We start from the raw sequence: 24,714 nt of genomic DNA, 5'->3' as shown, positions 1-24,714 counted from the left end.
TTTTCTTTTTATTTTTATTATTTTTGTTTTTCTTATTTTCATTATTACTATTTTTATTTTAATTTTTTTAATTTTAATATAACTATTGTAATAATAAAAATTATAAATTAATAATTATGAGGGTGTAGAATGATTTTAATAAGAAAAAAAAATTAAAACAATACTTACTAAAATTAAAAAAAAAAAGAATTTTTGAAAAAGTTGAAGTTGTGTTATAAAACGCGCACCCAAAAATCATGAAAACCGTTTCTTTCAAAATGGATCAGTATATAATTCCATCGGTAAATCGAGATTTGGCAATGTAGCTTGGAAGATTATGAAGGTTGGAACATTATGAATATCACTGCATTAAGCTAGTCTTTGAAGTTATTTACATCAATTGATATTTTAACATGCTTAACAAACCACTTTCTACATCCATTAAAATTTCAACTAAGGTGCAAAAAAATATTCATATATATAAAAATGTCACCATAATATAAAGAAAAGATGGAAAATAATTTTTTTTCCACTAGTGTTTACACGGAAGGTAGAGTTCACAACGCAACACTCAGATCACCAAGGCCTCAAATTAGTATAATAACTATAAAAAAGAGCTTAGCTAGCTGGATTGAAGAGAAACTAAATTCCAACTCAATATTAGATTGTTGCCGGCCGTAATTAGTAGTACATAACCTGTCACAGCAATTAAGCATCAAATCAGATTTATTGATCAAGATTGGAACAGAATTTCACTCAATGAGGATCTTCAACAATAAATGGGGAGAGGAACCAATTCAAAGATCAGTGATATAAATAATGTAGAGCATGATCTAAAAGAAAACAAAAAATAATTCAATTCAAAACCTAATTGCACGAAGAATGTGACTCAAGATGTACTGCCTAGATATTCATGAATAAGAATTTCATAATAGTCTAGTCTTTGCCAAAATCAGCACTGTAGGGAGCACTGGATTCAAGTTTCTTTGCATCATTCAGTTTTCTAACAGCCTGCGCACCAAAGAAATTAGTCAAGTTATTGTTCCAGAGAGTGATGAGGGCTAACCCTTGAGCCTGATAAATAGACAGAAAAATAGCTTTCGTCAGAGTAAAAGAACTCACCTTCATAAAATCTTCATGGATCACATAATCACGTTCTGCACGAATTGCTGCCATTCCAGCTTCCGTGCACACATTTCGAAGATCAGCTCCATTGAAGCCCTGAGCAATTTGCAATAAAAAATACATCAACATGCTGCAATTATCAACAAAATTAGTTGCAATTATCAACAAAATTAATCCAAACTGAACTCACCTCAGCAAGCTTCACAACGGCTTCATAATCTATTTCACCATGCTTAGCTATCCCAGCAGCATGAATCTTCAGAATTTCCATCCTAGATTGTTCATTTGGCAATGGAATCTCTATTTTTCTATCCAATCTTCCAGGACGCAGAAGAGCAGGATCCAGTACGTCGGGACGGTTTGTTGCCATTATCATTTTAACCTACAACATCCATTGAGACAGCAATGTTGTAATTGTTGTCAACCCAACATAAGAATTCACCAGAACAATCATTTTTAGTGAGAAAACATCGCAATATAAAGAAGACACATTAATTGCAAGGTTGCTATACTTCACATTTTATGTGAATTATATCTGACATAAATGAAATAAGCATGTTCAAAATGACTAAATAAGGATAAAAAGCAAGATATACCTTCCCAAGTTGATCAAACCCATCGAGTTGATTAAGCAACTCCATTAGTGTTCTCTGAATCTCACGATCAGCACTTGTTCCCTCACTGAAACGACGGCCACCAATGGCATCGATCTCATCCATAAAAATGATGCAAGGCTTAACAAACAAAATGGAGAGTAAGAACTACATTCCAATTATTATATGAACAAATAAGAAACTTCATTCAAGAATCTACCTGATGATCTCGTGCATAACCAAACATCTCTCTAATTAACCTGGCACTTTCTCCAATGTACTTATCAATTATTGCACTTGAAACAACCTACAACAATATGGAGGGTAAGGTACATTATATTTAAGATTAAAGGAAACCCGAAAACACAAAGGAGTTAAGAAAAGAAACAATTCTAACCTTCAAGAAGTTAGCATCTATATTACTAGCAATTGCCCTAGCTAACAATGTTTTACCAGTACCAGGAGGACCGTAAAGGAGAACACCCTGGGAAACAATAATTAAGAAGATGCTAATCAGATTCAAAATTAAATATCATGGCTCATCAAAGTAAATTACCACTAAAAAACTTTTAGATTGAAACTTAGGTGACAACACTTCCAAAACACATAACAGAGGTCACAGACACACAGACATAGTAGTACAGTGAAAAGTAATCACCTTAGGAGGTTTTATTCCGACTCTAAGGAAGAGCTCAGGGTTCATCAGAGGTAGTTCAATTGATTCCCTCAATTCTCTTATCTGATCAGATAAACCACCAACTGCGGAATAACTGATATTACCGGGATCCTCATGCAGCATATTGTAAACTACCGGATCAACCTATCAACTCACATCCATATTGATCATCAGGAATATAAAACTAGAAGATAAATTTTAGAAGAAAACTAAACCAGATAGCCCAAAGAACACAAGCTTCACATTCACTATATCAAATAATACCCAAAAGAAACATAAACCACAAAACCTTACCTCACGTGGAAGAGCCCTCATTATGGTTAGTGTTGTCATATCAAGAACCACTCTGGTACCAGCAGTCAGTTTTTCCTTATCTACTTTACTGCGGCAACCAACTACATACCTAGGTCCACTGCTTGCCTTAACAATCACTGAGAGATAACAGAAAGAACAACTAAAATAAAAATCAACATAGGTTTAAGTACACATCAACCAAACAAAATACCATGGGAGATAGTGTATCAGTTCAGCTCGATCAACTAATTAGATTATTAGACAACAGGTCAAATTACAGATTTTAGCCCTCAATTATCATCATTTCACAAGTTTTACTGTTCATGTTTTTTAATTGTTTAATAGTGTGCCAATGTGTCATGAAGAAAAAGTTTTTTTGCTGAAAAAGAAAAAGGGTGGCACACGGACACTGATTCAAAAAAAGTTGTAAGCAAACAAAGTTGCATCAGATTTTTTAAACTCTAGGATGGTGTGTTCTTTTATGTGAACCCATAAAGTCATTACATAGTATAATGCATTACTTAAAAAAATACTACAAAACGCACAAATGAATTCAGGGGTAAAATTCAAAATTTGATGATAGGGGAGAAAAAATTGTGCAATTAAGTATAGATTATATATTATCATCCAGAATGAATAGGCTTAGGTTTTCACATATAGAGTAAAACATAAGTTTGTGTTCATAATCTCAATATATATTAGAATACATTACGAAAAATATCATTCAAAATACAAAATGAAGAAAAGGGATAGACTCAGTACGGCGCTCATTGTCGAGAGGCCTGAGAACCTCGCCAATGATCTGTCCAACGCTTTGAAGAGACTTCAAATCATCTTCTGTTTTGTTGAACTCCTTTCTTGAAGCTCGCAAATTCTCTCTCACTGCAATTAACATTGCAAAGTCAAACTCGTCAAAATTCACAATTACTAAATCCTAATCAATGGGAGCATAACATCATCACGAATAAAAAGTAGGTAAATGAAACCATTGCGAAGCAATTCAGAATCGAAAGAGAGTGAAAGTTGGATTGAGTAAAAACTAACCCGATCGCACTCTGGATTCCAATTCCTTGTGTTGAAGAAGTTTCTTTCGGTACTCCGTAACCGCGTTACGGCGTCGTGTGGCGTCTTCAGTATCGGTCATTGTTAGTGTTACTCGCTATAACCAAAATCTGAAATCAGAAAAAGGGATTGAAATAGCTTTTTATACTATCAAATGACAAACTCTGTCGTGTATGCGAACTATTTTCCTTTAGCCCTAATATCTTGGTCCCCAAGTCTATTTTATAGGTTGCTATGGATTGCAATTCAAGTTATCTTAAAAAAATGATTTTATTCATTTGTTATAGATTATTTTACATAAAATGCAATTTATAAAATTCATTTTCTTATAAAATCTTTAAAAGATTGGAAAATTTTATAATATTATTGACTTTTATTTTTTATTAATTTTTTATACAGGGCTTGTATACATTACACACAATTATTTTTTTACATAAAAGTTTTGTGCAATTTATTAAAATTCAATTTTCTTGTAAAATCTTTAAAAGATTGGAAATTTTATTATATTATTGACTTTTATTTTTAATTAATTTTTTATACAAGACTTGTATATATTATATATAATTATTTTTTTAGATAAAAGTTTTTGTGCAATTTATTAAAATTCATTTTGTTATAAAATCTTTAAAAGATTGAAATTTTTTATTATATTATTGACTTTTATTTTTAATTAATTTTTTATATAAGGCTTGTATATATTATATATAATATATAATTATGTATCATAAAATAATATAAAACGTTAGTTATTGTAATTAAGTATTTGAAAAATATTTACTATCAATTATCAACTAAAATTAATTAAGAATCTTTACCACTCATGTTAATTAAATAAGTTATCAAAAACTTGTTACCTTATATTAATAACTTCCTTTATTTATTTACTTTAATATAATATAATAATAATAAAATTTCAAAAAACAGTTATATTGGTATCAATATAAAGTTATCCACTAAAACAATTATTATCTTATTATGTTATTGCTCTTTATATTATTCCAATCTTGATATTAGACTAACTTGTTTACAAAATTTACTTTATAAGAATATCTTTAAAATTTTGTTTGCAAAACTTCTTTCCTATTTCGAATGTTAATTAAATAATTTTTTTTAAAATTATAATAAATAAAATATTGTATTATTAAATATTAAAAGTTAGAGCTATACACAACACTTTTTTGTTCATAATATTAAATTTTTAAAAAAATAATTATATAGAAATAACAACTAAAATTATTAAATAATTATAAAAGAAATAAAAAATTAAATAGTTCATATGGTTTTTTTAGATTATTTAACAAAGTAGAGATATTTTAATAATTTAAATAAGTACATATATTAATAACTGTTAATTCAATAGGACTATTATGTATGGTAGACAGACTTCCTCTTTGTGTGGGAGGGGCATTCCCCTCTCTGTCACTATATATTGTAATTAAATTCTAATAAAGAATGTTGGGGTGAGATCATAAATGAGATTTTATCTACTGTAACAAAGATATATTACTGAAAGATTGCTTTTATGTAAAAGAGAAAAGAAAACGAACTTTTATAGTGTAAAAATTTACTTCAACAGTACTATAATATAATTTTTTTGTGAATTATTTGAATAAAAAAGGTTTAGTCACATTATCTGAACTTGACAATGAAATAATATTTAATTTTTTTAAAATTATAATTATTATGTGTGACCTGTAAGTTTATGGAAAGGTGCCTTTCAAGACAAGAAATATCCAAAACTAGGAAAATAATGGATCCAGTTCTTTTTTTCTTCTGAGTAATTACTGAAGGATAAAACCAATAAATAATCTGAACAATTGATATAGAAAATTAAAGAATATAATGTGTAGATGTGTATCAAAAGCCTATAAATAGACAGTTTCTTACAGCATATGCTACATATGAAATGAGGAACAATGGTATACAATTCACTCTTGTCATGACATTCTCTCCATCCTGTAGAATTTACAATTTTAGAACAGAAAAAATGCCTAAGCTGGTTGATTTAATTGTGGTTACCCTTTCCGTAGCACATCCTTCAGAACCAATGCAATTCTCTGTGACATATGAGGCTCTAGAAACCTCTCCTTCACTCTCTCATATCCTTTCTTTCCCATAGTGAGCCTCTTCTCAACATGAGTTGCCAAATTCATCATGTTTTTTGCAAGAGGTGTCACACCTGCTTTTCCAATGGGGTGCAGCAAACCAGTTGTCCCATTCACCACAATCTCCATGGTGCCCCCAGCTGTAGTTCCCTGGGATTATTGTTAAAGATAAAAAAAAAATGTCAAAGGAAAATATGACATAATAATATACATGCCAAAATAAAATGACTTCTACTCTCATTAATGAACTTACCAGACCCTAATTAAATTGTTAAAAGGTGCTAAACTATATTCCTAAACATGTGTAAAATATAGAAGTACACAGAGACCTGTATAGAATTTTTTTTGACACAATTTGCAAAACCCCTAAAACACTTCTCAGCTCTTCTTTAAATAATCTTGGGAAAATCATTACAAGAGAAAGTTGAAAAGAGAGGGACGGTAAAATTTGAAAAAATAAAATAAGTAACTTAAATGTATGAATAAGAAGTACAAAGACTAATGAAACTTGAAATAGTGAAATCAATAATACAGTAACATCGGATATATTTAAGAGAAAAATGAGCACAGTAGCATATATAGCATATTGGACGTTACTACAGGAATTATAACCAAAAAATATATAGAAGGAAATAAGTATTGACAAGGAAAATTATACTTACAAGTACAGGCAAGCGAAATGCCATTGCTTCAATGGTTATCCTCCCAAAACATTCTCCCCTACCCTAATATAAAGAGAAACAGATTTAGAAATAACATAATATTTCATGAAGTTGGATAACAAAATCATAAAGCTACTATAGTAACAATGCAAAACTTATTGTTGTTTTCCAGAAGTGTGAAGCATTAAACTTAAACAAGACTAGGACCTTCGGAGTCTCTCTCCGGGTCCCTCGTCACTGATCTTAGCATTAAGACTTGCATGGAAGCTGAAAACAAATCTTTTTAAAAAAGGGTCTTGCTAAGTGTAGAACACTTATAGGTGGTTCAGGAGAAATTAGCAAAAACAATAGAGTGAACAAATTCTGTTTCATACTCAACATAACAGGGTATATTAAAAGATACCTGAGAATTCTGAACAAGAACATCAATAGAAGCCAGGTAAGGAGCCACTGCCAATGTTTTGTTAACAAAGTGAACACGGTCCTGGATTTTTTTCTCCATGACAAACTGACGCAATTCTGTTTCAAGCTTCGTGTGGGCATGCATATCACTCCCTACAACTACAGCATGCAAAGATGGCACTTGCAGTTTCTTCTCCTTGATGAGCAGCAAACATTCATAAAAGGCTCCAAGAAATAAATCCTGCCCTTTACCACGTGAAACACCTGCAATTATATCATCCTAAAGCTCAAAATTATATAATGGTAAATATAATCTCCAAAATGAATGGCAGGGTATAAATCAGAGGGGAGATTAATTTAGCATGCTCTACAACTATTTGTATTTATTTTGTAATATATTAAATATAGATAACCTGTGAAATCACCATAATCTCCTTTCATACCCTAAACTAACCCTCGACTATCACTAATCCCATGCTTTCTCACTCCACATTGGGAATGATTATGACAATGGTTTGCCATCCTAATTCATATGCAATGAGAAAAACCAAATTTGACAAACAGTTGTAAAAGGTCAAGTTATTACAGAACAAATATTGCTAAAGGCAAACTATAGAAAACGCCAGAAACATCATGCTAGAGCTCTCCGTTAGCGTCAATCAGTTCCTCCCTGTTCCCTTCCACAACAAAGGAAATTAGGTTGTAAAAGTCACGCACTTGCTAATTGCTAGCAGAGAATGAGTTAGATGTGACAAAATCAAATATAGTGAACTAAATTGGCATATTAAGTGCATATGGGTGGTAACTAAACACAGAGGGAAGAGATGATACTATACGGTGGCAAAAAGTACATAATTAATCTCACTCCACCAGATTGCTGGAAAAGCTCTGGAAGAATCCTACAACAATTTATGTTTATTTTGTAATGTATTAAATTAAATGAAGAAAAAAAAAAGAACAATTGGAATCACCTCAATCTCCTTTGTTATCCCTACTACATTCTTATATTGCCAATCTCACTCTCTCTTACTTCACATACATGTACCCGTAGGAAACAGTTATGACTGTGGTTAGCTATCTTAATCCATGCAGCAATGAGCAAAACTGAGTTCGACGTGAAAATATAATGGATCAATCCGCAAGACAAATACAGCTAAAGGCAAATGACAAAAAAACTATCAGAAACACAATTATGGAAATCAAGAAAATTATTAATTTTAGAGCTCTTCCTTATAAATGCCAAGAAACTATCACGGTGTTCAGCTAAGCATGAGTAAGGTTTAAATGTGCAGATGTTCGAAGCTCCATGAAATAGCTTAGCTTCCACATCTTTTATAAATAATTGAAGCAGAATTACAGTAAAAAAAAGCATGTAAATATTTGAACCAGAGTAGGATCATACTATTTATGATGGCAAAAAGTAGGTCATCATTCCTCACTCCCAGAGATTCTCGAACATGTTCTCGAAGAACCCTCTTGGCCACACTATCTTCCGCAACCTCCATAAGCTCCTTGCTATTTCCAAGATGCACAACATAAGTTTCTGGCATTTTAATCCTACATCATTGGACCAAGTTAACAACATATAAAACAGAAAGTACCATAGTCGACACATGAATCTATAACAAAGTTGTAAACATACCGTAATTTCTCCCTAGTCCTATTCTTCCAGTATTCAGCAGTTGTATAAGAATCGATCATGGCACCTGCAACAAAAGGGAGGTGCTTAACATACTCCACTTTGAAATAATGCCCTCGCATTTCATGAATCCACCACAAAACCTTTGGAAGAACCTCCAAAACTTTCTCTTTGAGAACAGCATCAAGCCACTTCCCAGCCACAGCTGTATTCAAAATCACCAAGTCAGCCTTACATGCTGTGTCCACGCCCTTCTCATCTTTTCCATCCAGCACCTGTCACCAGTCACGACTCACTATGCACACAAAAACACTTATCGCAACAACAAAAAAAGAAACTTAGGCTTAAATTCTTATATATTTTGTAAATGTTGCTGCTGCAAAAAAACCTGTACTATATGAAATATACCGATCGGAGTTAATGGTCATTCATGGACAATTATCAGGTATTAATAGGTCAGATTACCTTACGCTCTACAAATATACGGTATTAATTATTCATTATTGGGTTTGATTCCTTAAAATTATAGTGCATTGATAACTAATGAATGGACTTGATTGCCACAAACTCTATAAATAATAGAACTGATGTCAGGTACAATCATCTTCTTCTATCGTAATAAAATATAGACCTCTTTATGAAACATATATAGTCAGAGTGTCTTCTGCAGGTCAACCACCAATCGGCAAGGATTACTTGAAGAGTTGGTCGATCGGAGCATAGCAACGAAGGACGACCGACCCCAGACAAATGTAACCGAAACATTTTGGCGCCCACCGTGGCGCCAAGCGACATCCCCATGAAGCCACGAAGAACCAGACGCGCGCTCGGTCTTGACATCGCTAATCGGATAACACCAGGTTTTGCAACAAGAGTAAAAAATTCCGTAATAATTCCTAAAGGCATGACTTTTGTTTTGAGAACTTTCAAGAACGTTCTCATATTTTTGTGTGAGTAAAAATATAGAACTGTGTTCAACCTTGTTAGGTTCTACCAACTCTTAATTTTAAAAATATTATGCACACGATGGTTCATAAGTGCGTTCAACCTCTTAATTTTAGATTATAAAATATCACAGGAAGGTTCAGAGCTGCGTTCAACCTTGTATGACTCTTAATTTTAAATTATAAATATTATGTACAGGAAGGTTCAGACCTCAACTTGGTCAGGTTATAATGGCCGCTCAGGAGGAAGTCAGAAAAATGGCTTCAGAAATCCCCGCTCAATGCAGGAAGTCAGAAAAATGACTCCTGCCTCATAACCGCTAGGGGGAAGTCAGAAAAATGACTCATGCCTCAAGCCGCTCGGGGGAAAGTCAGAAAAATAGCTTCAGAAATCCCGCTCAACGCAGGAAGTCAGAAAAATGACTCTTGCCTCAGGACCGCTAGGGGGAAGTCAGAAAAATGGCTTCAGAAATTCCCACTCAACGCAGGAAGTCAGAAAAATGACTCATGCCTCAAGCCGCTCGGGGGAAAGTCAGAAAAATGGCTTCAGAAATCCCCGCTCAACGCAGGAAGTCAGAAAAATGACTCCTGCCTCAGGACCGCTAGGGGGAAGTCAGAGAAATGACTCCTGCCTCAGGACCGCTAGGGGGAAGTCAGAAAAATGACTCCTGCCTCAGGACCGTTAGGGGGAAGTCAGAAAAATGACTCCTGCCTCAGGACCATTAGGGGGAAGTCAAAAAAATGACTCCTGCCTCAGGACCGCTAGGGGGAAGTCAGAAAAATGACTCCTGCCTCAGGACCGCTAGGGGGAAGTCAGAAAAATGACTTCTGCCTCAGGACCGCTAGGGGGAAGTCAGAAAAATGACTTCTGCCTCAGGACCGCTAGAGGGAAGTCAGATAAATGACTCCTGCCTCAAGTCGCTCCGGGGAAAGTCAGAAAAATGACTCATGCCTCAAGCCTCTCGGGGGAAAGTCAGAAAAATGGCTTTAGAAATTCCTGTTCAACGCAGGAAGTTCGAAAAAGAACTCTTATCAATCAACTACTCACAAGGTTCAGCTTTGTCAGGTTCCAATGCCTTTTCATTATAAAAATAAATATTGAAGCGTTTACTTTATTTAAAAGCATATTTTTTGGAGTAAAAATCTCTTGCAGAGGTTCAGCTTTGTCAGGTTCCAATGCCTTTTCATTATAAAAATAAATATAGAAGCGTTTACTTTATTTAAAAGCATGTTTTTTGGAGTAAAAATCTCTTGCAGACGAAAAAGTTTCAAAGAGAACTCTTAGCATTTTTTGTTCAGTCTAAGGAACAAATCCAGAACTCCTAGAGTTCGCCGCTCCGTACATAGAGCAATGAAGACTTAAAACATCGAAGATAGACTCCCTAAATACAACGTGAGCCACCTCTTTTATAAAGCTCATAATAATCCCTACGCACCTCTCTTAATAAAGAGCTTACTCGGACTTGGGGGCTTATGTACTATATGAAATATACCGATGGAGTCATTCATGGGCAATTATCAGGTATTAATAGGTCAGATTACCTTAAGCTCTACAAATATATACGGTATTAATTATTGCTTATTGGGTTTGATTCCTTAAAATTATACTGCATTGATAACTAATGAATGGACTTGATTGCCACAAACTCTATAAATAATACAACTCTGATGTCAGGTACAATCATTTTCTTCTATCCTAATAAAGTATAGACCTCTTTATGAAACACATATGAAAGGATTACTTGAAGAGTTGGTCAACCGAAGCATAGCAACGAAGGACGACCGACCCCAGACAAATGTAACCGAAACAAAACCATTCAACAATGTATACAATAATGTTGCGTCTATCTCTTTCTCATCACATTATTCTTTACATCTCATACATTTCTTAAAAAAATAGTAGATAGAGTCACACTACTTAGGTTCACGCTCTCAACTATTCTTCATGTACGACACATGGTTAAATTTTAAAATTACAATACAGAATTACCAAAATTGGATTATTTAAGACGTGAAGATTGAGATAACCGTCATTCCAAAACAAATAATAATTTATCCACTCTCGTTTTTTTCCTTCTTTTGGTTGTACAAATAAATTTTCACTATATTTTAGTCTTGTCTGATTAGAATTGAAACTTGACCTAATTAACAGAACAATAAATATTTACATTAAATATTATCAACACAATAACTAACGAATCTGAAGCTATACATAACAAGCAAAACTCGTTAACGTCTTCTAATTAGCGTTTTAATTCGATCAAATTGGCGTCCTAGAGGTATAAATTGAATATTACATCAAATTACAAGACTATTTGTAAGAAGAAAAAAAGACGTAACTAATAAGTTTTGTTGTTTGAGAAGTACAGTACCTGCACTCCTCTATCGAGCATTTTGTTCTCCAGAGCATAGACGACATCGTCGGTTTGCGGCGGCCTCTGAATGGTGGTCCAAACGACGTCAGATCCGGCGGCGCGCAGCAGAAACGCTAGTTCCATGAGCAAGAGAGGTCCGCCGGAGAGAGAGAGTTCGTGCGAAACCATGAGAACGAGCTTCGACTTCATGAATTGGAGAGGATTGGAGTTCGCTTCCGATGAGGACTCGGTCCGAGTCTGAGAAGGTTCCAAATGCCCAAGCTGAAGAAGCGCGGTGTTGCAGGAATCGGAAGAGGTTCGGATGAAGAGGAGAATGAGAGTGGAGAGAGCGAAGAGCGCGATAATTGTTAGCACGCATTTCTTGCTCTGCATTGCCATCAACGCTTGCAAATGCTTCACTATTGTTTATCCTTTTCTTACTCTTCTACACTTACCATTATCCTATAAGCTTCGCTTTTCTCTGCTTCCTATTTCTCATTTTTTATTCAGATTCGGATTTTGATCAAAATGAGAGATTCAGAACTTAACGAAAAAAGAAATGATATTTTAATTTTACACAAATTTTTTACATTTATTATTATTCTTCGTTATTTTTTTAAATATAAAAGTTTACTTTTAATCATTATTTTATTTTTAAAATATATATCAAATAAATACAGCTCATCAAATTAACTTAGGAACAACACACTTAAACCCTCTTAATTAAGTAATTAATAACAACCAAACATCAAACATTTTCAAATTCTTTCTCCTTTTTCCTCAGAAGGTAACACTATAACGCTTATTAACGAGTCACACAGACATAACTATATATATATATATATATATATATATATATATATATATATATATATGGAACTTCGTTAATTAACTCTGCGACAGTTTTTCCTAACTTGACCATTGAATCCAGTGAGAGGACGAAGGTTGCCCATCTTGATCATGGAGGTGGAAAATTGCTCAAAGAAGAGGCTCTCATCTTCTGCATATTTCTTGACCAGCTTACGAGTTTCCTTAACATTTCCCACAAGAAGCACTTCGTCTGAGTTAAGAAGTCCTTTCCCCCTGAGAATGAGTTTGAAATATGTATTATCAAACATTCTTGGGGAGCCAAAGTCCAAGGGAGAAATGAAGTTGTCACCTCCTGATTTTGGGCACATTGTCTTCAAATCAAAGTAAAAGGATTTTTCTAGATTCTCATCTGGTTCGTTGTTTCCCTTTTGGTTGTATAGTCTCTGCTTGAATGTGGCACATCTTGCCACTCCAATGGTATGTGCACCTACGTTAAAATATCAGTCCATCATAATAAAACACATAACATGGATATGGATGAAAGGTTGAAGTTCCACCTGAGAGGGCAACAAGGTCTACTTCATCAAGCCCCTGACGCTTGAAAAATGTTATCAGAGTTTCAATGGTGGCGTTTGGTGGAGGAATATTTTTGTTTGACCCGCTTAGGCTTGCTGTTTTTGAGTCTCTTCTCCCTAATGGGAGTTCCCAGTTAGGTCCTCCACTCTGTTTTAAAGAATCAAACAAGTTTCACAATCTCATATTTCTCATGTATAAGAATGTTAATAACATGTTCTTTTTTTATGGTATGTACAATGTATTATTCTGAGTTGGCTCAGTATGAGTGAAGTGTGTTCACTTACAAGAACAGTGGAGCCCCTAGCAGCAAGAGCAAGAATGTCTGCACAGGACACAGTCTGAGGACATGCTTCTTCCAACCTAGACTTGATTTCATCGATCACTTCGAAACCTCGGACAGAGTTTTTGTTAGGTCCAGAATTTTTTTCGCTGACTATTGTTCTGCTATCATCCAACAAAATTGATGCATCGCAGCCCTGCCATACAATACAAAGGATTAACAGTAAGAATTTTCTTGATTTTGTTCTTATTTAGAGAAATGCAATATAAGTTCACCTGTACAAAGCAATCATGAAAGTGAAGTCGAAGTAGAGAAGCAGCCATTCTCATGTCTTTTGCAATGGCCTTCTCCAACACTGACATGACAATGTCGTTAGCTTGGGGGCAAGAAAACTGATAGAATTGAGGTGAAAGGCCAAAAGATATTCCTCCATGATGACCACCCCGGCCGAAACGAAAGCCAGGGTGAGCCCAGGAGAGTTTAACAGAGAAAAAGGCTATTATCATTGCAAGAAGAGTGAGCTTGATGAAAGTCATGGTGACAAGTATAGGAACTGAATTTGAGAGCTTGCTAATTTTGGTGATTCTGTGTGTTCTATTGGATAGGCTACTGTGACATATATACTACTCAAATTTCGAACCACCCAATCTTTTTACCAAATCATGTAATGTGGGAAACCAAGCCTTTGACTGTTTCAACAATGCATATGTTGCTGTGAGATTGCACTGCTTCTGATGACGCATTGTTTAGTTTTGACAGTGGTTCTGGTATTATCTGCTCCTGGACCAAATCAAAACAGTGCAGAATTCATTTTATTTTTGTATTTTCATGTTATCTGACGTAAATATATAAGCTACATCGATCTGGAAATGGAACTCCATACTCTTCTGTATGTTGCAGAAAAATAGATATATTAACATACGAAGACTTGATTTAGGTCCCTAAAAAATGTTGTATAAAGTAATATCCTATATCAGAAAGTTACGACTTTCAGTCAGGATATATTTAAGAAAAGTTTATCAGACATACATTATCACCTAAAAAATAATTTATTACTCAGAGCTTATCCATGTTATTTTTTTACAATTAGTTAAATTTGTAAAATAAGAAATTAATTTTAACAATTATAGTCGAAACACCTAATTAATCTCATTAGGACTAACTGTAGTATCATATTAAAATATAAATTTAAATGTAATTCATTCGTTTAAAATCAACATCTATATGAGGAGTTTTTTTTTCTTTTGGTGTACATAACTTTTTTTCATTTTTATCCTTTAATAATTATTTTTTAAACTAAAATAATTAACTTATCACTTTTACCTTTAAGTAAGCGTTAATTTGAATTTAACAATTTATTTTCAGTTTTATCATTTAATATACTATTTTTAAACCAAAACAATTACCTTACTAATTTTATCCATTAAATTAAATTTAACTATTTCAAAATTAAAATAATTATTTTAATATTTACTTTGGTTATCTAAATTTAATTAGTTTTAAATTAAATTAATTATCTACCATAAAAAAAGACATGTCTTTCTACTAGTGTAAAATAGTTAGTTGACATGGATTCTTCAATACAGTAAAATAAAATATACATATATATTATATATAAAGTCAAATAACAAAAATAGTAAAATATATAATACTATTTGATCAAATTGAAATAGGGTATTAGATTAGATTTGTTTATTAAAGGTGAAGAAGAATAAGAGGTGTTGCATGGAGATGATATGAAAAGGTCGTTGTATGTGTTGAAAAACTGAAACATGAAAACATCTGTCTTCACGGCACCGCGTTACGGACAGATAATTGCTGTGTTCGGTTTTTTCTCTTTTTCTTCTATTTGTCGTTCTTATACAATAAAAGAAAAAGACGAATATGATTCTTTAACATAATCTGTTATGACTTCATACGCGCATTGCTTAACTGAATACCTCATAACGCTTCTCTTTTTCGTCTATGACTTCCAAGAGACTGCATAGTTTGTTTTCACACGATCAAAATAAATTATAACAAATTTGAACTATTTATCTACATATGATAGTAAAATGAAGATTGTCTCTCCGCATCTTAGACTCTCACTAGAGACGCATCCTTTCCCCTCTTCCAGAAGAACAGTTGTGCCACACATATAAGGTGTATTGCTCATGTGTTATATTATCATAAACATTAAATTTTTCTATTTAAATGCGATAATATAATGATTTTTGGGTGAATCCAGGATATCCTTGGTCGGGAGCTAAGGATTAAACCCTCCGTATAGAGTTGAAATCCCTGACAACTATTCCCCCTTACTTATGTGCTTAAGGGACAAAGTTATTTGTCATTCCTGTTGGTGAAATAATGCCTTAGGAATTTACGAAGTACAACGACTTAATAATTAAATAATATTTAAAATTAAAACAAAAAATCAGGTGGATTTGAATTCTGTGATGCTTCTAGGGTAACATGATATGATCACGTTAACGAGACAAAGATGCATTTTAGTTACAAATTTGTAGGGTAACTTGTTTTTCTCTTTTAACTTAGCCCTGTCAAATAACCAAATAACATGAAAGAATACAAATCTAAATTGGATATGCATGACTACTAACTCTAGTTATAAATACATTTTGCATTGCCATCCCATTCTTTTGAATAAGATTTCAATAATTACATACATTTGTACATCTTATGCTGCAAAACTAGATATATTAAAGAAAGTTAAGGTCGCGATACGCACAGTTGCCTCATGGGTGTGAGCATTCTCGCAAAACGCAGGGGCACGTGTGCCTTGATATATGTCCCTTGCTCAGTATATTCCTATATAAATTAAAGATAAAATATAAGGAAGTCCAACGATAACAAGGAGCAAAACCATCATATGATGAACAATGTAAAATCTCCCAGCTTAAAACGGAAAGGGAAATCCAATTCCATAATTGGTTAATGGGTAAAAGTATATATTACTTACAATTTTCTCAACCATTCCAACCTGGTGTATGGTACTGAGAAGGTCTCCATTTTCAAATGGGAGCAAGGCTTCCACCCAAACCATGGAGTCCTGCCAATGAATAGATTTTTTATTAGCAAATATAAGTAGTTCAAAGTTCAAACAAATTGATTATATGATATCAAATACTAAAATGGTATGTTTTGAATTATATTCAGATTGTTTTCAACTGTGTACCTTTAGCCTGTCTTGAACTTTATTACAAAATTCTTGTAAACCATCACCACTTATAGCAGATATGCATACAACATCATCTCTTTTTTCAGCTTCTAGCCTGAGTTTATGGGGATCACTAACTTTATCAACCTGCAACAAGAAGTCAGATGCACCATAAGGATTAACCTAGAGTTCATGTTGTAATATATTCAATTTTGGGGATCACTAACGTTATCAACCTGCAACAAGAAGTCAGATGCACCATAATGATTAACCTAGAGTTCATGTTGTACTATATTCAATTTTGGGTGCACAGTTAAGCTTGTTGATGAAGGATAAATATGACCTCAATCCTCTTAAATAGCACACATTTCAAGAAGAATTTCATTGAAGTGAATTGAGCAAACTTTAAAGAAAGACAGCCAATTTTGAACTGAAATCAAATCATTAAATCCTGGAATTTATTCAACCCATTCTAGTTATATATGACTTATATCCCAGTGCTAATAAAAAAGATAAGATATCAATTAAAAAAACACTCCGAATGAAAGGAAAAAGAAAGTCTAAGATTAGAAAAAGAAACGACATCAATTAAAAGGTAAAAAAAATCTAGATTTTAAGACACATTCCCTCTGGTTTTAATAATGAGTCAACTATCCTAAAAAGGCTAAGTTGTTCAATGCAGACGTATGACATTGCATTGATCCATCTACCCTTTGTTAAAATTCAACTCTTTTTACTTTTAGAATCAGGGTAGCAATGACAAACTCCACGTCCACACGAGTCATACAGGATTTTATACCATATCAGTTGTCAACTATCCCAAAAAGCTTAAAACATTTAGTAAAAGAACACAAAATGATTTCATAATTATAACAAATTCAATAAATGTCTGTTCATCCATCCACTTTCGATTGTTTAAATTTTTAGGCTAGTCTTCCACGTAACTTAAGTCACTTACAACCCAATTTGTATGGTTGTTTTGGAACAATTTTAAATTTTAATATTCAGTTGGAAACAGAAATAATTTACAGTTACAAGGACATAACCATTTCTTTATATGAAAAACAAAAATACATTGACAAAGAAACACACAAAAAAGAAATCATTCACATAACTTGAAAGGTTAAATAGCAATGAAGTAAATTAAGAATAGACTAACGTCCTTAAAAAATGTAACTAAATTCCTAACCAAGCAATAAATTGGATGGACAGCAGAGGTCAAGGTCCAAGGAATACCTTAATGTCTTGACAAAACAAGAAAAGATAAAAGGAGATATGCAAACTCAATACACGATTTTCAGACAGGAAACTAACAAAAATGATCTACAATACCTTGTTCCAGACCATCAATTTTGGAATTGATGATACATCTAGTTCTGACAACACTTTGTCAACTGCATTTATCTGTTGCTCGGCCAGGGGATGACTGCAATGAAAAAATAAACAAAACCTTAATGAAATACGGTGTAGGTCGCCACCACTGGGTTTACTAAGTTCCTTTTCTCTAAAAAGTAAGTTTTTCACAGTACTTTCACTTCTGCATACCTTATATCAACCACATGCACCATCAGCGATGACTCCGATATCTCCTCCAGAGTGGCTCTGAAGGCAGCAACCTACAGAAAACAGAAAAAGAGTTTTTTGTAACTTAATAATTTAGGCCTAATTTCTACACCAACGTGTTAAGTTGATAGTAAATTGAGCTCTGAGAAATTATAAAAATATCAAAAGCATATTTCTTGTAAAAAAACATCAAGAACAACATTATTGGTAAGAGAGTTATCTTTCTTACTAGAGTAGTAGGTAACTTCTGAATAAAACCAACAGTGTCTGTTAAGAGAAACTCCTTTCCATTCTTCATCTGACGAAAGCAAATGAACAAACCACAGTATGTTAAAATAACCATTTCTAACCGCTCAAGACTTATTTTCCTACACTAAATAGCTCGTCTAAAAGTAGGCAGAGTTGTAATGTAAGGAGAGAATGTGGGTCTAACAACTGTCAATTTCAAGTGATTTAATTAATAATTATACTTTAATTTAAATTAATTGTGAATGGGCCTTCACTTTTTTACTTTACAAGTATCCTCAGTTTAGAGGAGAAAAATACTTTCATTAACTTTTAGATAAAAAGAAACAAAAAAAAAGAATAATCTTTAGTCATCCCACAGCCATTATACACTGTAAAGATAGGAAATGGATATGCTGCCCACGTTTATATGCACTTGGCTAGTTCTTTATGTAGTAAAAGGGTTGAAGGTGGCACCTAAATCTCGTCACATATAAAAAGTATACGCAATAGTTGAAAGCAATCAACAATCTGAAAACGTATAGTTTGTATACAAAAGATGGGAAATTCTCCTGGCATGTTTTGTCTTACCTGGACCCTCCTCGTAGTTGGATCTAAAGTTGCAAATAATTTATCCTCAGCAAGAACATCTGCTCCAGTTAGTTGATTCAAAAGTGTACTCTTACCGGCATTTGTGTAACCAACCTACAACGTTGTCAAAAGCATTACAAATTATTTATTTGGCATTCATTACCATGATGTGCGAGCTGCAAAGGTCACCCAAAAAGTAAATGGCCTCAATATAATTTTAAAAAAAATAACTAACCAGAGATACCACTGGCACAGGAACTGAGAAACGCCTGTTACGGTACTGCTTTCGATGTTTCCTAACAGATTCTAGCTCTTTTTTTAGAATACCAATCTGCCAAAACCCAGGCATCACTTAGAAAAACTAAGATTCCAGAGGTATAACAGAAAAAGTACTGAACTTTCAGAGAAATGCATAATCGATGTGACCTACTCAGAAGTATACAATGTGTCTATTTTCCAGTACTAGACCAGTACACAGCACGTCAATTCAATCAAATAGCCAACTTTTACAGAAAACTTGATAAATTTGACGATTATAAAAGACTATCTGCTTACTTGATTACGCAGAATACGTTTGTCCACTTCTATTTGCTTTTCACCCATTCCCTTCACCTTTCCTCCTGCTTGACGTTCAAGATGAGTCCACATTTTTGTTAGACGAGGTAGTTGGTATTCCATTTGTGCTAACGAAACCTAAAATTAGAAAGACCGTAGAATAATAAGACAGGATTGAAAATTTTCCTCCTTGCCGAAGCAAGTTCTGGTCATAACATGAATAGAAAAAAAAGTCATTTAATTCGGTGATTTCAACGTTTTTTTTTCTTTTGGCTTTATGAAAGTACAGTACTATACGATAATTAGCTGCAAATTGTCTCACTTCATTGAAATATAAATACCTTACATTATTTTCTTTAAAGACTTTTTTACACAGCATCGTCTTACTTAATAATGAATTAATGATATTAAATATTTTTCATACATAATACTTAAAAAGACATTTATCACGTGCTTATTAGAGTAAACTATCAATATATAATTGTTTTATCTAGTGATCATGTAATCGTTAAAATTAAAGGTTGGGATAAATGGTAATGCAAACATTAAACTCACGGGAAAGTCTTTGTTGCATTTATATTTCAACTGAGTTGATCGGGTACTAAAACCCTAACAAAAACAAAGGATACTGGTGAAACTTCTTTCTAATTTAAAATTGCCTGTAAAGATGCTTCATGTGTTGCTGCTCGTTGATTAAATATATCAAGGATGAGAGCAGTTCGATCGCAAACTCTCACATCTCCACCAAAAATCTTTTCCAAGTTGCGCAATTGCCTAGAATTGGCAGGAAGCCAGAAATTTTATGTGAGATCCAGGGTGGCATTTCTTATGCAGCAATTTGACCATAAAAAAAATAATAAATCTTGGAACATTAGTCTGACAATCAGGAAAACAAAAAGAGAAAGAATACAATTATAACAATTATCTATGTTCATATAAGCAAGCAGCATACATTAGTAACAAGAAATCATAAGCTTCAGGATTAAAATATCACAGATTATGGACCTGGTTTTAATTTCTTGGTTGTTCTTAACATTTGAAACATCCTACTAATTCATAAAATTAATTGGGGTTGTTATGACTAGTATTTTAGTCATACTCATGTTCACAAATCAGTATTTTGATTTTCAAACTATGGGTTGTAATAGATAGAGCCTTTTTACTTAATCTCTAAATTAGCCTCATGATTTTAGTTGTAGAAGTCTCAAGACCTATAATATCAAGATTCTATATACTCTTGTAGAATATAGGTCTATTTAAATCATTGCAATGATCTCTCTTCTAGGAAATTACCACATTCATGAACAATTGCATTAACATGCTCTGTTATAGGTTCTCTGATGTAATCAAGCCTGGATGCCTAGTTTCTAATGCTGAGTAAGATTTATTATTTTTTTCATTGCATAGATTAAGATTCATGCTCTAGTCGTTAGCAAAGTCAAACGATTTGTATGTGTATTGGAAACTAAGGGCCAATGTAATTGACAGTAGTAAAAAAAGTCAGTACAGAGTCATTAAAAAGATTAGCTAGACAACACTCAAAGTAAGTTTGGGAGTCAAACGAAGTTGACAGAGGGAAAATAATCGAACAAGAGTGCAGGGGAATAGAAAGGAAGAAAGTGGGAGGTTCGCCATGTTCGAATTTTCAAAATCCACCAAATTGGTGAACTTCAAACAACAGCAAAAGCCTTATCGCATTAGATGAGGTTGGCCACATAGATCATTTGTTATCATTGGGCTCGGTTAATTGGTTAACTTCAAAATGTTTATAAGAAAATAAATAAGGTTTTGGAAGTGTTAGAAGACAATGTCCCGTCTTGCTCCGCTCTTTAAAGAAAACTCTCAAACAAGACCTTTTCCTTCCCTCCCTTTTTTCTCCATTCAATTCTATCCAAACATACTCTAAAGAATTATTCTGTATATTCTAGAGAAACAACAGAGGGAGGTCCACAAGTGAGGGTTATTCCATGTATTTCCTTTGAGTAAAGGCCAGATATTGGAGCCAGTCAGAGTCGCTTATCCAAGTTTTGCTTTATCCTACATCAAATTTTTAATTACCACTCCCATAACCTATAATCCAATTAAGGTTGCTTTGATTGAATCCTTTTTTTCAGCTAATTTTTTGTTACCTGATTTTTACACCTACCTAACAAGTCAAATTAACTTCACAGATCATATCATCAAAACATAGTATTCCTTAATTGGGGTTTCCATAGAACTCATCGATCTCAAAATCCTAATTTTCCAGGTAAACAGCCCCATTGGCTGCTTGATAACTCTCCAACAGCCTGTTAATTTATATTCTCTGCCATAAATACATCAAACTTCAGTAGGTTGGTTCAAGCTAGCTGACAATTTTCCTAAAAATTGAAAAGTTTCCAAATCAATGTAGTCACCTCAAATATAAACCAAGCATTCAAACAGAACCTCAACAACTTTTGTATAAAGCCTGCAATAGAAAGATTTGAATTCCGACCACCTCCAATTAAAGCCTACAAGAATATCAACTTTAGTCCGATTTTTACTACCCTTTTATGGTCAGTTATGAAGACAAAGCACCCTAAGAGTAGATGAAATAGTCAAATGTCAACAAACTAAAGGTAGCATGGACAAAATATAGTATTAGCAGGAGCTTGCATATGGATGGCATAAATGTTAAACAAAAGGAAAAGGGGACCTTACCCAGCTGACAGTTCATCATCAAAGATAACGGTTTCAACACCCAGTGCATGAATTGCGCTCTTAATTTCAGAAACCTTGCCAGAGCCGATGTATGTCCTAGGGTTTGGAGATGTGAGCCTGTACTAATTCAGAAATTGAGTCAACAAATAATATTTTATCCCAAAAGAAAAGAACGCAACATAAATAAACTTTAGCAATTAAAATTTCCCATGGAGAAGATAGAACTGCTAGTTTATAGGACATAAACAGTATTGTCCTGCCATAGTCCCTTGATAGGTCCAACTCTTCCCTGTTGGACCCTGCCATGGCTGGAACTTTATAGCACCGAGTTGACCTTTGCTCTTAATGAACTATTGTCGTTTGGATTAGGAAGAAAGTGGAAAAGAAAAGAAAGGAAGAGAAAAAGAAGACAGTGAGATTATGTGAATTGAGGAGAAAAGAGTGGAAAATGAAAAGAAATGAGTGAAAAGTTTGTAAGTTATTTAATTAATGTGACAAAATAAAATAAAAAAAGATAAAAAAAATAAGAAAAGAAGACGCAATGTGATAAATTTGGAAAATGATCAAAGTGCCCTGATATTAAAAATGCAATATGATTAAATGTCAAGAAATGTTTAAACATCTGTCACTCACCTCAAGTAAAATTCTATCCCATTACAGATCAGGTATCCTCTTATAAAATAATCTTTTATTATTTGATTCAAGTTAGTATCCGTAATATATGAAATAATTATTTGTAAAAAATATATTTAATAAAAATTAAAATGTTTTCATAAATAATCAATTATAAATTATATTCAATAATATCAAAATTATGCCATGTACTATCTCGATTATTATAAAAGATTGGCACCTCACCTCATTGCGTTTAGATTCAGCACAAGAAAAGCTTTAATATTTACACATAATCGATTATGTTTAAAACATAATTGATTGTAAGTTTCTTCGCCATTCTCTTAATCAATGCGAAGAAAGTTTAACGCGTAAAACATGTCTCCTTTTTTGTGCTTTTCAATATTTTATTTCTTCCTTTTTCAAATCTTCTTTGATTTTCGTTGCATCCTTTCCGCCTGCGACTTCCTCGCCTAGATCCGAAAAAGACATAAGGGAGAAATCTGAGAAGAATGCTTTACATTAATCAGTAGCGACCATGGTCTTTTAGTCCCCATCAATGATGTGAGAAGTGGGTTGAAATCTCAGGATTATTTGAAATGAAAAGAACTTCACAAAGGGAGTTTACACTTACACATAAAGCACTGTATGCAGACAAGGATATACATTATTGATTCTAATAACATCCAGAGAAGAATGAAAAAGTATTCAATGAAATACAGCAACATCTAAAACCTAAACAAGATATGCTATTCAACTGCATGACTCAAGAACAAGAGAATAGTGAAAGTCAAAATCAGGCATTCCACTTCTTCGATACATCTATATGATCCCAAATTTTCACCACAAAAAAGTGATAGAGACAATAATTAGATGCAACTGTAACATAATAACTCTATTTTTTTTAGTAAATTGAAGCTTGAGTAATTGCAAAATCACGTTTAAGAAAACTAAAAGTGGTTTCTCACTTCTGGTAAGTAGAGCCAACAACCAATAATCCGGCAGTGTCAGCTAACTGCGCCAATTCGCTCAGAGACTCTTCGATTCCAAAATCCTGAACATCGTTCTTGCGCTCAACGCCTACGAGATACGCTTTTTCCTCAAAAACCTGAAAACGCCAAGTAATCATACAATCGAATTAAGAAACCGAAACAACGAGAGAAACATAAGAAAAAAAACGAATAGCCAGTAGAGACTTCTCTTCCGTTGCGGAGCTTGAAGCGGTTATCCGAAACGACGTCGTCGTCTTTCTTCTTTCGAAGTCTCGTTCCTTTATATTCGGACGAGAGTGGCCGCGGAACTGTTTCGTCGGTGTGGCGCTCTGTCTCCAGCTCAACCGTTTCATTCTGCGGCGAAACGGTGTCGTTTGAGTCGATTGACGGTGACGAGGACGCGAGTTCAACTGCGGAATCGCGTTGGAGAACGGAGGTGGTGGAAACAATAGCGGTGGTGAGAGGGGAGATGCATAGCGGTCGAATTGGGATTGGTGGTGATATATAATGATAGCGTTGTTGTTGAATCAAAGGTGATGATGGATGAATAAGCGCACCGTAGAGGATTGCAGCACCACTCATATTTTTCTTCAATTTTCAACTCTGAAGTAGCATGAATATGCTTCCTTCAACCTTCTTCGCTTTTTCTGAGTTTCTCAATAATAATGGATTGCATTCGGTTTTCGGAATAATATTATTGTTGCCTTTATTTAATTTGGAAGCATTTCCAATTTTTTACTTTTAAATTTGGTTCATAAATTAATTTTAATTAATAAAAAAATTAAAGTTAATCAAATTTTAAGTCATTTTAATTTTTTTTATTTATTAAATACTTA

General features: G+C 33.6%; 4 protein-coding genes across 7 annotated transcripts; all 4 read right to left on the bottom strand.

Annotated features, from left to right (window-relative positions):
• Positions 1-433: 433 nt before the first annotated feature.
• Positions 434-3,931, bottom strand: LOC108337056 (26S proteasome regulatory subunit S10B homolog B). Of its 2 annotated transcripts, XR_001832876.2 has the most exons (11): positions 3,712-3,931; positions 3,430-3,549; positions 2,668-2,804; positions 2,356-2,517; positions 2,095-2,181; positions 1,918-2,004; positions 1,701-1,838; positions 1,295-1,486; positions 1,102-1,200; positions 847-990; positions 434-675 (listed from the first exon to the last, which is right to left on the bottom strand). XR_001832876.2 is itself a non-coding variant. In XM_017573493.1 (10 exons), exons 1-10 carry the CDS (start codon positions 3,809-3,811, stop codon positions 916-918), a joined length of 1,197 nt encoding a protein of 398 aa, XP_017428982.1. In that variant the 5' UTR covers positions 3,812-3,931; the 3' UTR covers positions 688-915. The 2 variants fall into 2 exon arrangements, 1 of the variants encoding a protein (XP_017428982.1); XM_017573493.1 differs by lacking the exon at positions 434-675 and having other exon boundaries at positions 688-990.
• Positions 3,932-5,525: 1,594 nt separating this feature from the next.
• On the bottom strand, positions 5,526-12,381 carry LOC108338660 (uncharacterized). The gene is made up of 6 exons (XM_017575682.2): positions 11,854-12,381; positions 8,541-8,812; positions 8,301-8,455; positions 6,900-7,162; positions 6,497-6,559; positions 5,526-5,984 (listed from the first exon to the last, which is right to left on the bottom strand). The coding sequence occupies exons 1-6, from the start codon at positions 12,232-12,234 to the stop codon at positions 5,745-5,747; spliced, it is 1,374 nt and encodes a 457-aa protein (XP_017431171.2). The 5' UTR covers positions 12,235-12,381; the 3' UTR covers positions 5,526-5,744.
• A 334-nt stretch (positions 12,382-12,715) lies between these two features.
• Positions 12,716-14,426, bottom strand: LOC108337338 (peroxidase 9). Of its 2 annotated transcripts, XM_017573841.2 has the most exons (5): positions 13,777-14,426; positions 13,506-13,697; positions 13,203-13,368; positions 12,995-13,132; positions 12,716-12,918 (listed from the first exon to the last, which is right to left on the bottom strand). In XM_017573841.2, exons 1-5 carry the CDS (start codon positions 14,035-14,037, stop codon positions 12,794-12,796), a joined length of 882 nt encoding a protein of 293 aa, XP_017429330.1. In that variant the 5' UTR covers positions 14,038-14,426; the 3' UTR covers positions 12,716-12,793. The 2 variants fall into 2 exon arrangements, with proteins under 2 accessions (XP_017429330.1, XP_017429329.1); XM_017573840.2 differs by having other exon boundaries at positions 12,716-13,132; positions 13,777-14,424.
• Positions 14,427-16,103: 1,677 nt separating this feature from the next.
• Positions 16,104-24,550, bottom strand: LOC108338390 (uncharacterized). 2 transcript variants are annotated; one of them, XM_017575233.2, is made up of 13 exons: positions 24,083-24,550; positions 23,855-23,994; positions 22,275-22,391; positions 20,252-20,366; positions 19,593-19,730; positions 19,273-19,368; positions 19,038-19,151; positions 18,451-18,519; positions 18,204-18,274; positions 17,991-18,084; positions 16,677-16,805; positions 16,461-16,550; positions 16,104-16,309 (listed from the first exon to the last, which is right to left on the bottom strand). In XM_017575233.2, the coding sequence occupies exons 1-13, from the start codon at positions 24,458-24,460 to the stop codon at positions 16,211-16,213; spliced, it is 1,650 nt and encodes a 549-aa protein (XP_017430722.1). In that variant the 5' UTR covers positions 24,461-24,550; the 3' UTR covers positions 16,104-16,210. The 2 variants fall into 2 exon arrangements, with proteins under 2 accessions (XP_017430722.1, XP_052736122.1); XM_052880162.1 differs by lacking the exon at positions 24,083-24,550 and adding an exon at positions 23,133-23,359 and having other exon boundaries at positions 23,855-23,988.
• Between the last annotated feature and the right edge of the window lie 164 nt (positions 24,551-24,714).

Source organism: Vigna angularis, chromosome 7 (assembly GCF_016808095.1).
Source record: "Vigna angularis cultivar LongXiaoDou No.4 chromosome 7, ASM1680809v1, whole genome shotgun sequence".
In the NCBI taxonomy this organism is placed as follows: domain Eukaryota; kingdom Viridiplantae; phylum Streptophyta; class Magnoliopsida; order Fabales; family Fabaceae; genus Vigna; species Vigna angularis.
Note: the sequence above shows the minus strand (reverse complement) of the source record. Positions and strands in the feature narration are given on the sequence as shown.

Excerpts from the sequence above, each read along its gene's own strand:
- LOC108337338 (XM_017573840.2), bottom strand. The coding sequence starts at position 14,037 with ATGACTTTCATCAAGCTCACTCTTCTTGCAATGATAATAGCCTTTTTC. Across the intron at positions 13,698-13,776 it reads TTCATGATTGCTTTGTACAG|GGCTGCGATGCATCAATTTT; the intron begins GTGAACTTATAT and ends ATTGTATGGCAG. Across the intron at positions 13,369-13,505 it reads CTAGGGGCTCCACTGTTCTT|AGTGGAGGACCTAACTGGGA; the intron begins GTAAGTGAACAC and ends TCTTTAAAACAG.
- LOC108338390 (XM_017575233.2), bottom strand. The coding sequence starts at position 24,460 with ATGAGTGGTGCTGCAATCCTCTACGGTGCGCTTATTCATCCATCATCA. Across the intron at positions 23,995-24,082 it reads AGCTCCGCAACGGAAGAGAA|GTTTTTGAGGAAAAAGCGTA; the intron begins GTCTCTACTGGC and ends TGGCGTTTTCAG. Across the intron at positions 16,551-16,676 it reads AAGTTCAAGACAGGCTAAAG|GACTCCATGGTTTGGGTGGA; the intron begins GTACACAGTTGA and ends ATTCATTGGCAG.
- LOC108338660 (XM_017575682.2), bottom strand. The coding sequence starts at position 12,234 with ATGGCAATGCAGAGCAAGAAATGCGTGCTAACAATTATCGCGCTCTTC. Across the intron at positions 8,813-11,853 it reads TGCTCGATAGAGGAGTGCAG|GTGCTGGATGGAAAAGATGA; the intron begins GTACTGTACTTC and ends GACTGGTGACAG. Across the intron at positions 6,560-6,899 it reads TTCTTGTTCAGAATTCTCAG|GGTAGGGGAGAATGTTTTGG; the intron begins GTATCTTTTAAT and ends TCTTTATATTAG.
- LOC108337056 (XM_017573493.1), bottom strand. The coding sequence starts at position 3,811 with ATGACCGATACTGAAGACGCCACACGACGCCGTAACGCGGTTACGGAG. Across the intron at positions 2,518-2,667 it reads TGAGGGCTCTTCCACGTGAG|GTTGATCCGGTAGTTTACAA; the intron begins GTAAGGTTTTGT and ends GTGAGTTGATAG. Across the intron at positions 991-1,101 it reads TCCATGAAGATTTTATGAAG|GCTGTTAGAAAACTGAATGA; the intron begins GTGAGTTCTTTT and ends TTTGGTGCGCAG.